We start from the raw sequence: 12670 nt of genomic DNA, 5'->3' as shown, positions 1-12670 counted from the left end.
GATACAGTCTAAATGCTGACTGGAAATCCTCACAGATACCATTTTTCTCTAAGAAGGAATATAATTGTGAGGATATTACCTTCTCTAGTATCTTCGACAGAAAAGGACTGTTGCAGTCATGTGTTGTTTGTTGCCAAACATATAAAGATTCGTAATGAATGAACAGTGGCATCAACCGTGAGCAATGTGCAGATTCATAATTATAATCTAGAAAATACAAAGTATTGTATAGTATGAAGTCTCTGTTCCGTAAACGTACACTTGATATGCATATCAACTTCACAATAGCAACAAAGATTAACAGGTTCTCTGGAGAAACAGCTCAGATGATACATTCATTTCTGCTTTTTATGGTAATTACCTTCTTCCCTGTTCTCTTTTAATATTCTTCTTCATCATCTTTTTTATTTTATTTTTTTAATTAAACTAAAGAGGTGACACTGATATTTATTTCATCGTTCTCTGGAATACTTTTTCAGTCACCAGTGAGTTCCCTGCGTTATGGGGAACAAATGTCCCCACATGGAAAGTAAAACCAGACATTTTTTGGTCCCCATGAGGAAACAAGCTTATGAATAATACAGAATTAAGTTTTTTGAAAATCTTAAAATGCAGAAAGCTTTGTGTGAGTGTGGACAGTATAAAAACAACGTGTGTGTGTGTGTGTGTGTGTGATGAGCACTAAACTATATTTGACAGCTGTCCCAAGGACAACTTAACTACAGCTCTGCTAAATTGAATTTGCACAATATAATTTCTGGTAAAAAACTGCTTAAAAATATGTAAAATACAATAGCCTCGTGAAATACGTTATCTTGTGAAAACTGGGTTGTCTTTTCTTTTTTAAACATCAGGTTAGTGTAACTAAATATGTTAGCTGACTATATCACAAATTCCTCTTAGAGCACTTGGATTTCAGTAATTCATTTTAATATATATGGTGAGCTTGAAACCTTTGACACAGTAGATGGCTGGTAGCTTAGGAGTCTGCAGCTAAAGCGAATAAAACATCTGTTTTACGAAGACAAAGGCAAGGACACACAAGTTGGATGAAAGAGAGCTTAAACTAAATGTATCGTGCTGTATAGCTACAGTATAATGATATATATATTAACAGTGCCTTGTCTTGTATGTTGAGTTAATCTTCATGTAAGATAAAATAATTTTAAAGTAATTAATTATTATAATGATCATTTATTTGGAAATGATCTTTGTAATAAGCAGGATAATGTATAGTCATTAACAGAAAATAAACCCCATTTAGAGTGATTGAAGACCTGTCCTGACTCCTAATCACCCTGATAGGGTTTATTTTGTGATAATGACCTGTTGACTGAATATTATCACTAGAAAATTCCCACCAGAAGTAGGACTTCCCTCTGGAGAGAAGAACTGAATATGAATGTCTGCTTCAGCTGCAGAACTGATTCATATTTTGGTTTTACATTGAGAGTGGAAACTGGCCTCTTCCTCCTTTTGAAGTCTCGCAAGTTGAAGTAATTACTAATTTTCCAATTTTACCACACTTTCAATGTCCTTCATGTTAGCATGTGGCATGTTCTGTTATTAATAATTGGCAACTGTGAGTAATATATAAAGTACCCACGTCCAAAATGTACTTTTTGCCACACCTACCAGGTAAACTGAGTAAATTTATCATGGAGAAAAAAGAAAAAAAAAAGTCTTATATACAGTTTGGTATATCAAAAGTAAATAAATAAATAATAAAATTGTATTAAAAGAAATAAATAAATAACTGTATGGTTTGGGATGGCTAGCTATAATCTAAAAAAATAAATAAAAAAAAATTGTTTGTAGGCCACATATGAAATAGAAGCATAAGGTCAACTTTGATTTATTTGTCACCAGGAATCTCTCCATTACTGTGCTAAAACCTCTTTACTTACAGTTCAATGGACTTCCATGGACTCCTAGACAGAATAATAAGTCCAGTAATATTCAGTACAGCACTTTTCACAATGCATTTCAAAGCAGCTTTACAGAAAATCATGCATGAATATTTTAAGCCTTAAAAAAGCCCCCATAGCAGCCAAAGGCGACTGTGGCAAAGAAAAAACTCCACAAGGTAGCGGAAGGAAAAACCTTGCAAGGAAGCAGAGTCAGGATGAGCCCGTCCTCTAACATTACAGTAATTAAACATAAATGTCATCTACTTACATAGTTTGTAATATAATAATGATTGAATAAAATAAATTTAACCAATTTAATTTTTCAATGCAGTATGCTTTAACAAAATAAACGGATTTAATTTTCCAATATGCAAGGCAAAATACAAGGACAAAGATTAAATTGTGAGGATTGACAGCAGTAGTCAGTGAAATCCCTCACTACCTGGCTGCTATAAACTGTAGCTGGTAGGCGTACATTGATTCAGTCTTTTGAAATCCATTCTAAATGACTGGACTGATGGCAGCGATAGGGCTCGGCAGTAGTAAATGGTTTTTGGAGTCTGTAATGATGCATGCAGTGGTCAGTGAAGACCCTCACTGTCTGGATGGAGTCAGCTGTGGTTTGCAGTCGTCACTCAGCAGCACAGAAGGAGAGGCAGTGGGATGTGAGGCTAGGCCTGGAATACAGAATCTAGTGACCTTGGTATGGGTATCCGGAGGTGGAAACATGGAAAAACAAACAGACAGTATTCCGATGTGGAAACATAAAAGAAAATGGCCAGGTAATAGTTTACAGCACCAGTCAATAGTTCAGAATAATTATATTTATATATATATATTACTACATACTTTTCTTTAGCACTGACACATAAAATTGATCAAAAGTGACAGTAAAAACATTTAAAAAGATTTATATTTCAAATAGATGCTGTTCTTTTGAACTTTCTAGTCTTAGATTGCAAGAAAAAAATGTATCACAGTTTCCACAAAAATAATAAGCAGAAAAACGTGTTCTCAACACTAATTATAATAAGAACCATTATTTATAATTGAGAATGATTTCCAAATGATTCCAGTCCAGTGATACTGATAATGCCTGCTGAAAATTCAGCTTTGCCATCAGAAGAATAAATTACATATTTTTAAAATGATATTAAAATCAAAACTGTTCTTTTAAATTGTAGAAATATTTCACAATATAACCATTTTACTGTATTTTATTCAAATAAATGCAGCTTTCATGAGAATATAAGCTTTCTTTCAAAAACTTTAAAACAGTTAAAGGGGTCATATGATGCTTTTTTAAAGATCATTATTGAAACACACAGCGTCTCCCTGACATGGCTGCTTCAACTAACTGCGGTTACTGAAACCACGCCTTCTTTCTTTACGTGCACATTTGGGCGGCATTATGCTAATATTTCCACATAGTGAGGTAGATATGTGGGGGCGTGTTTGAACGAGCCGTTTTAGGAGGGTGTGGCAGAGTCTTAACTTTGATAAAGAATATCTCTTTGGTTTTGAGACTTTAGTCTTTGCAACTTCAGGGATCTTATCTATGCACAATCAGCTTGTAACTCTCCAAAGAGAAAGGAAAACTTGAAATCGCATCATATGACCCCTTTAAGTTAGTATAGGTACTAGAAGTATAGTTAATAAAGAAGAAAAAAAAAAGATAACTTTAATAGCAATAATATTAAAGTTAATAAATAAACAATTATAATAAACAATTTTAGTGCTCTCATATGCAGAACATTTTTAATATTGATAACTCTGAGAATAGTTTTATCATATGATAACGTTAAAGTATTTGGTCTTGGTGGACTTGATCTGATATACGCACACTGTTGCTGCTGCTGCAAAACAAGTGTTGGCCTGCTACTGCCAGTACATACATAGACACACTGCTGTGAGCATGTAAGACACGCTGCTGCTGCATGAATAGATAAAACCCATAGCAGATCTAGACAGGTGGAGCTGGGGAGGTGGAGGATTTCAGAAGAACTCTGAACCAGGACCAGCTTACAGTGAACACTTGAGCCAGGCTATTTAAATGTTGAGCAATCAAGCTCATTGGCTGCAGAATCAGCAGAGGCCAATCAGCTTGCGCCGTGTTGTAAATGATGTGATTGCTAGTAGATTGCATGTAAATGACCTACTGTATCAGCCTGCGCCATCTGAGTTTCAGGTTACAGGTTAAAGTTAGCATTAGCATAATCTGATACTAGCTTGTCTAAAATTCTGATATCAAATGATTCTTTGTGTAATGAATATGAATTGCTCATTTAGTTTACCTGTCAAGGAATTGAATTAAAGGGCTTTAGTTGCGGAGAAAGCATGACGCAGGTGATTAGCATAAGACATCAATTCGCACTTTAATCAAGTATCTGTCCCAGAATGCTCTGAGGATCAGACAGGCTCTGTGGCCCTAATCAGATTACGAGATCCATCAGAGAAAGTAGACGTCTTTAATTGCGACTGTCTGAAGGAGTCAGAGCAATTATAGCAAAACAAACCCACCAGGACAAACAGTGCAGGCTTTTACAGGCTAAGATGAGCTACTGCCCCTTGTGCTGTGCTTGATGAGCGTATGTGTTTCAGAAAATATACACTACTATTCAAAGATTTGGGGTCAGTAAAGTTTTTTTTTTTAAAAGATATTAATAATTTTATTCAGCAAGGATGCATTAAACTGATCCAGAATGACAGCAAAGACATTTCAATGCTGTTCTTTTTAACTTTTTCTATTCATCAAAGAATGCTGAAAGAAAAAAATGTATCACATTTTCCACAGAGCTATTAAGCAACACATCTGCTTTCAACATTAATAATCAGAAATGTTTCTTGAGCAGCAAATCAGCATATTAGAATGATTTCTGAAGATCATGTGACACTGAAGACTGGAGTAATGATGCTGACAATTCAGCTTAAGAAATAAATTACATTTTAACAGATATTCACATAGAAAACAGCTATTTTCAATCATTAAAATATTTCACAAAATTACTGTTTTTGTCTATTTTTGATAAAATTATTGCAGCCATGAGCATGAGACTTTTCTTTTTTCAAAAAACAATTTTTTGTTAACAAAATACTTTACTAAAATTGATTTTAGCAAGTTGAGAATTTTAAGTAATAAATATGCTTTTATGAGAATGCTTTTATGTTATTTATTTTAGCGCTGTTAAATTATATTTATATTATATATATAATATATATTACATATATATCTTAAATATATACATGTGTGTACACACACATATATATTATGTAAACACAAACTTTTATGTTGGATGCGATTAATCACGATTAATCAGTTTTTACATGATCAACATAGCCAGGACATAATAAAAAATATAAGTACGATTCCTGTAATTTATATTAATTTTAACATAAGAAAAAAACGAAACCAAAACTCTATTTAAGGCTCATTACCATGACGAATGAGTGAATTCACATGAAATCCTTGAAGACATTAAAACATTAAAAAAATACATATTTGTGTACAGAATAAAGTGAACAAATCACAGCAACAAACAAATGATTTGCCCATTGTTCATTTTAGGTTTTCAAACATACATTATTTCATTTAATGCTACATAAATGTTATTCTGTCTTTATTTATCTGTATTTGCTGTAATTACAGTCTTCTATAGAAACGCTAAAATGCTTATATATGATCAAACAAGATCAAACAAACTAAAAAAAAAAACATTTTTAAATGACTACATTTTCAAGAATTTATTTGAAAAAAAAAGAAAAAGAAAAGTAAAATCAATCTCCTTGCACATGATAAGTGTGTGTGTACCTGCATAGTCAAGTAAGTGGACATATTTAAATAAAAAATTTAAATAAGCAGCAATGCATTAACCGTACATATCAATTTGCTGAATAAAACATAAGTAGGGTTTTTATTAACCATATTTTGCACAATTTTCATTCCCAAAGTGGCTGTTCTACACTTTCCCTTTAGATCTATCATACTTTAATAACCAAGTATGTCTATCACTTTAGCTGAAGCTGGATCTTGCACAAAAAAAAAAAAAGTACAGTATTTGTTAAAAGCTAATGTAAGACAACATTCAAGCTTTGAAACATTTAGCAATTCCATTTCGATTTCTGAATATCTTCAGACTAAAATCAGAGTAAAATAAAAGTACAATCAGTAAGTCCCATCAAGTCAGTTTCACAGTGTACACACTGATTCATTCTGCATACAGGATATACATTGAATCAAACATTAAAGCAGTGCAAATTCATCAAAACATTCAAGCGTTTAACACGTAAACAGTTTGGACAAGCTATGATATCCCTTTCTCCCACAGTTTATTGGAATTGACATTTACAAAACAAAAAGGACTTACCACTTTATAAATGGGAATAGAATTTTGGCAAGAATGCTAAAAATCACATGCTAAATAACACTGCTGCTCCTTATTTCATGCTTCATTTGCTCTCATATTACCCCAGACCATGGCATATGCCTCGTTTATACACTTAAACAGCTATCATTATTGCTTATTTGTTAGCTTTGTACATCTGTTAAAAATGGTACATACAGGACAAAATACACTTTTTGATATTCCCAAATTTAGCACAACCCTTTGTTTCCTTTAAACACATTTTAAAGTTGATCTAAACTAAAATAGCCAGAGAGTTATGAAGCTGTTAAAAATCAAAAACAAGTGCAATGTTTTTAACATCCACCAAGGATTCACAGACAGGGGGAATTTTGGTTATTTTGCATTGGTCACTATTGCTATATTGCATATTGCCACATTATTAAGAGCACAGCATTTAGTCACATAAACAGGATACAGTATTTTATAGTTAAAAAAAGGTTCCAAAATGATGCTGTGAAAAAACTTATATTCATCATACAGTACCCAAACTGTCAGTCATTCCCAAACACACAATAACCAGGTTTAAGAATTTTAGTAAGACTTTTGAAATGTGGCTTCAACAGTATGTTCATGTGCAAGGTGGCAAAATTGGCCTATCCATAAAACAAGAGCTGAAATCATTCATAAATTGTCACATTTTGCTTGAATGACTTACAAATGATCATACGGTATGATTTGACAGTAAAAACAGAAGTGAGAATAAGACAGACGGCAGTTGTACATTTCACAGATACAAATATATGTTGATTTAGATGACCATTAAAAAATGTCAACCATTGTACAAAAATTTGACAATTGATTTTCATTATAGTCCATAATATGGAAGTTCCATATATTCATCCATATATTTATGTGTTGATTATTAAAGTTAAGTGTGTAATTCTCAATCCAATGAAGGCAACCGAATTTGAAAAATAAGTGCCGTTGCACCATATCACTCTTAAAACTGATGGATTTTTGGTTCCTCAAAGAACTTTTCAGTGAACAGTTCTTAAAAGACCCATTTTTTCTTGGTGTGAAGAACATTTTAATCATCTAAAGAAAGTCGTTCCGCTATAAAGAACCTTCTGTGCAATGGAAAGCTTCCATGGATGTTAAACAGATTCGGAGAAATTCAGCATTACCAGTGAGCAAGTGATGTAATGCTAAATTTCTCCAAATCTGTTCCCATGAAGAAACAAACTCATCTTGGATGGCCTAAGAGTGAATATATTTTCAGCAAGTTTTCATATTTGGGTGAACTATTCCTTTAAAGGTTATTCATGGAACCACTTATGTCAGTATTTTTAAGAGTGTGTGAGCGCTGCAGCTCAAGGTTGAAAAAATTACAACACTGGAAAATTTCCCCTCTTCATCTTCAAAGAAAGATACTAGTTGAGGTCAGTTTGGCTTTGACTATAACAGGACCAAAGCCCGTTTTCCCTTCAACCCACCGCATCAGACATCAAACCTACTTAGGAGAACATGTTGTCATCCTTTTCTGAATCTGGAGAGTCTGGCCTTGGTATGTCAAACAGGTTTGAAGATCCTGAGGTATTTCTGTCTTTGAGAAGCCGGAGCATCTCGGCGAGCTGGCCTTCCAGCGCACTCATTCTGCCGCTGAGCGAGTGGATGTCTCCTCGCAGCTCCTGCTTCAGCTCGATAAAGCAGGCCTGAAGACTCTGCTCTGGAATGGGGCAAAACACTCGTTTGCCCTCGGCCTGCAAGGGGCTCCGATCCTGAGGGGTTCGAGCGCTACCGTCGCCCATATTGTCGAGCCGCAGATCGCTCTTGGTGATGCCGCTGTCGCACGAGTCTGTCTTCTTGAGGGACAGTTGGTCTTGCGACTTAGTCCTGTCTGGAAGCATCTCCATGGACTCGGATTTGGACACAGAACACCAGGAGAGATCAGACTTGGCTGTGGCATCTTTAAACCGGCCCCAGCCTTTGTTTTTGGGAGGTTCTGCTGACTTGTTTCCTGTACAGTTTCCGTTAGGGGCCACAGGAGCGTGAAGTTTGGCTCGACATGACGTTCTAGACGATGAGGAGGAGGACACAGAGGTAATGGGTGAGGCTGGACTTTCAGTGACTGTGACGACGCTGGTTGTTGCCGTGATCTCGTGCACCACAGTCTCTGCTCTGCCTCTCTCGACATCCTGCTCTCCGTGACTCGCTCGCTCCGCCGCCAGACGGGCCTCCTTTTGCTGACGGAACCGCTGGAAGAGACGCCGCACCGGGTGATCTGCAGGAAGATTCAGAGGCGCTTCGTTCTTCCGTCGCAGCATCTCCTCTTCCTCCCGTTTGACGTCACTTATTTTACGGAAGATGATCTGTGTGATTCAAACAGGAGAGTATATTTATGCATGAGGATGAACTCAGTTTTTAAAGAGCAGATTAAATGATAGCTTTACGTGAAGAAAATTACTTGAAAAACATCCAGACTTTAAGACTTTCAGGTTCGGCATTAAATGCATCATTTGATGACCACACAAGATGCATCTGAATGTGTTGAATACAACACAAATTAGTTGTATATATATATCCCCCATAAATATCAAAATGAATTTTATTACAGAAATTAAAACTATGCGCATTACAGAAAATGCATTTTAATGAATAAACTAATAGCTAGGATGATAAAGATGAGCAACACAACATTGACCCAGAAATTGTCAGAGCCCTTGGTCACTGTGTGCGTTCACTACTTCTGTCTGAGCTCTTGACCCTTGAGCATCTCGAACGATGAGGAGCGAGTCACATGGTTCATTTTGAAGTGTTACTAGAGGGGTTAGTCACTGCTATCTTTAGCTTCATGATGCATCAAAATCAGGCATTGTAGAAGTGTGTACTGATTTATGAAAGAACAAATTCCATTTATACAATAAGTTGATAAGTTATTAGCAATCACAGGAGCTGAAAATGCCATGTAAACCCATTTAAAAAAATGACTTCATGGCCAGTGTTGGGGGTAACGCATTACAAGTAACATGAGTTAAGATTTCTATTTTCAAGTAGCTAGTAAAGTAACACATTATTTTTAAATTTACAAGAAAATATCATTTTAGTTACTTTTTCAAAATCAAGTCACACAAGTTACTTTGTTTTTGTTATTAAAAATTAATAAGCAAGCCCAGCTTAGGCGACAAAAAGTAGTAATGCAAAAGTAACCTAATGCATTACTTTCCATAAAAAGTAACAAAGTAATGTAATTACTTTTTTATGGAATAATGCAATATTGTAATGCATTACTTTCCCCAACACTGTGTGCATTCCTGTCGTTCCATCAGCTAATCAGCATTGTCATGAACAGTCTCAAACACAAATCTTATCCAAAGATGTAACTGAAAAAAACTGAACAAGCTTTTTGATTCACGCTTAATCTGCACCACTCACTGGACATTTCACTTTTTTAAAAGTGTCGTGAATCGTGAAGAAGCAACATAGTATCATTTTGGAAAAATGTCACCACAGGCATGTTTTTTTTTTTCCAATAAGCATGGGTTGAAACAAATCAGACACCGCTAAAACATCTTAACTTAAAACATCTGGCTTGTTGAACTCATCATGGTGTCTTTGGTTGAATCTCGCAAAACTCAAGGTCAAGACAAAAGGCATCTATCAGGTTAACTGGTCAATGATAACCAGTCAAACCTGGACCCATTGGGTAGGACTGTGTTTGTTTAACAAGAGTGTTGTTGCAGGATCAACAAAAGATGCTGATCCAGAAACATATCTTACTTGGCAAAACCTCAGTCCGTTTCGTCAAACACAGAGGGTGTTACATCCAAGACAAATTTATCTGGGTCTACATTGTGCCTTCAGTTTCTAGACATGGTGCTAATTGTCCAAGACAACATGCAAATGGGAAAGGACTGTAATATCCTGCAGATATTTCAAGTTGTGTTCATCCAAAATGGTGGACAACAGCTTTTCATCCCCTGGGAGAATGATCTTTTTTTTACTTTATGAATGAACCTGGAGGCTGAATGAAAACAAGATCCCTGTTTCCCTTCTTTATGTTGAATAGCGCTTCATTTTAGAGCATTTACTTTGATTATTGGTACAATGTAATTAATTACTATCTTGTTATAACTATTAGCTCATAACGGTGATGTGATAAGATTCATGAGATGTCCTGGTATGCTGAATGTTTACAATTAATAGGTTTTCTTAATTGTTTTCTCGTCCTCTTATTGTTGGAGGCACCGACTCCCTTAAAAACACTCCTGTTTCTAATGAAGTTTTTCACAATTGAGAGAGAAGACTATTAAGTTAATTTGTCTTATTTAGATTAGATTGATCATTGAAGGTCGTGGACACTGAATGGTACTGCATTTAAATGCAAAAGAGATTAAAATTAAGCACAGGGCATTTAGAACTGACAAACGATTTTTGCAAACCTAATTACAAGCAATATGTTAATGGACGCGGAAGCTGTCCTAATGTGTTAATGATGTTGCTTCATGAATTCATTCCTGTTCGCAGACTGACTCAGCGAGACTTTGTTTGCTTACCAGGTCACATGAGTCTGCTTCCTGATGAAGCCACTTAAATGCATTGTAAGGTGCAAAAATAAATGGATTTTCTATCAGTTCAGACGGATGACTGTGAGATGTGTGGTGGGAGCAGCATTGGACTGGAGGCGGACAATATTCAGGAGTGTAATATTTCTGATGTGTCAAAGACAAAGATAATGAGTTTTGGGGGTTAGAGAGGCTCATAGTTTATTGCTCGATTCTGAAAACTGTCTGAAAACAACAAACTCGTATTTCTTCATGTAGAATCTTGATCAGCCATATGTAGAGAATTACAGAAGTTTGAGATGTCATGAAAAACATAACATGCTACATACTGTTGCATGTCTAAGACGTGTTCTAACACACTTCCATTTTCATTTACTCGCTTCAGTGAAGGTGACTAGTGACAATTTACTGCTCATGATGATCAATAGAGTCACAGGACTTTAAAATTGGCTTCCAATGTCTGTTATTATTTATTAGCATAGAGGTGACAGGAAACAGCTGGATGTCTCAAAGATAAATTACTCCAACCATTCAAGAAATCACTGTGCAGCCCTCAAGTGACATTAGAATTTCATATTTCAGAGCAACACACTATGCCAAAGCAACGTTGATTATTGAAGTTTTTCAGTGTATCCACCTTATTTTTCCCGTAAGAGCGGGCGCAGTCATTTGTAAATGTAATGTGTCTGGCTTCCGGTCTCATCCACTTCCAGCTTCACAAAACAGCTAATTTTGTTGCTTGATATTGCAAACTGGTGTTTCTTACCATATTATCTGAATGTGTTATCTTAATTATGAACACACTGGTTTGTAGTGCAAACAGTTTTACCGTTTACTGGACTTCTCGTTCTTTCTCTACAGCGGCTAATGTACCAGAAGTCTCACAAATTCACAGAAAACGGCTTACTTCCGCGTTGAAAAATAAGGTGGATACTGCTCAGCAGTAAGCAAGTAGTCCATTCTGGACTAATCTTTGATTCAAACTGATCATTTGTGAGATTGCAAGTCTTTTGTGCAATCAATTAAAGTCTCTTTAGAATCGTTTGTTTGTGAATCAGACTACACTGATTATGTTAAATGTTTTTGCATGCAGCAAGTAAAGACAATGCTATAGTATAGACATATGAACACTAAATAATGTGCTGTAAAAACTGTCTATTTGACCTTTATGTGATGAAGGTGAAGTAATTTGTTGGACATATACTCATTTACCATAAAATTACATGCTTGAGACAGTTTCCAAACCTGCCCATCAGCAGAATCTATTAACAAGGTGAACATGCTTCTGTAATATAATATTTCACAAGCAGCCACTCACCTGAAACTGGTTCAGCAACCTCATTCAGCACTTTTTGAGGGCAAACAAGAGACTATATATTTTCCCCAGGGCTGGATGTGAACTAAATTAACGGTACGAGGCCTTCTGAGAGCCATGTATCACAAAGAAAACAAGACACTGGTGTTACGTGTGCAGAGGGCCAGGTTGAGCTGTGTGGTGTGATTATCATATACAGACAGACACACTTACAGCACAAGCCCGGCCACAGATCGATGATACAAGAGAGACAGACAGGAACAGAAAATGGAGGAGAATGTAAATAAAGGATGAGTCTGTGGGAGATTGAATTAAAATACCAATGAAGATCATGAAAAGCCTGACCCGCTTGAACAAATGTAGAAATAAAAGAAAAAATGTTGTGAAAAGGACACAATAAATGAAATATTATTATAGTTGCAGGAAAGGTGAAACTCAAGAGAGATTTGTCTGAATTAAAAGCAGAAAGATCTTAGTAAGCAGCAGTAGTCTGTCTGTCTGTCTGTCTGTCTTTATCTATCTATCTATCTATCGTCTGTC

At 35.7% G+C, this 12670-nt stretch overlaps 1 protein-coding gene across 1 annotated transcript in view; it reads right to left on the bottom strand.

Annotated features, from left to right (window-relative positions):
* Positions 1-7516: 7516 nt before the first annotated feature.
* Positions 7517-12670, bottom strand: part of LOC107689936 (potassium voltage-gated channel subfamily H member 1-like) — a 74012-nt gene continuing 68858 nt past the window's right edge. The window contains exon 12 of the mRNA XM_016488164.1: positions 7517-8622. Within this exon, the coding sequence (XP_016343650.1) occupies positions 7768-8622 (855 nt within the window). The 3' untranslated portion in view covers positions 7517-7767. The remainder of the gene's footprint in view (positions 8623-12670) is intronic.

Source organism: Sinocyclocheilus anshuiensis, unplaced genomic scaffold (assembly GCF_001515605.1).
Source record: "Sinocyclocheilus anshuiensis isolate Anshui unplaced genomic scaffold, SAMN03320099.WGS_v1.1 scaffold345, whole genome shotgun sequence".
Lineage (NCBI taxonomy): Eukaryota > Metazoa > Chordata > Actinopteri > Cypriniformes > Cyprinidae > Sinocyclocheilus > Sinocyclocheilus anshuiensis.
The sequence above is the reverse complement of the archived record's forward strand: the minus strand, read 5'-3'. Positions and strand labels throughout refer to the sequence as shown.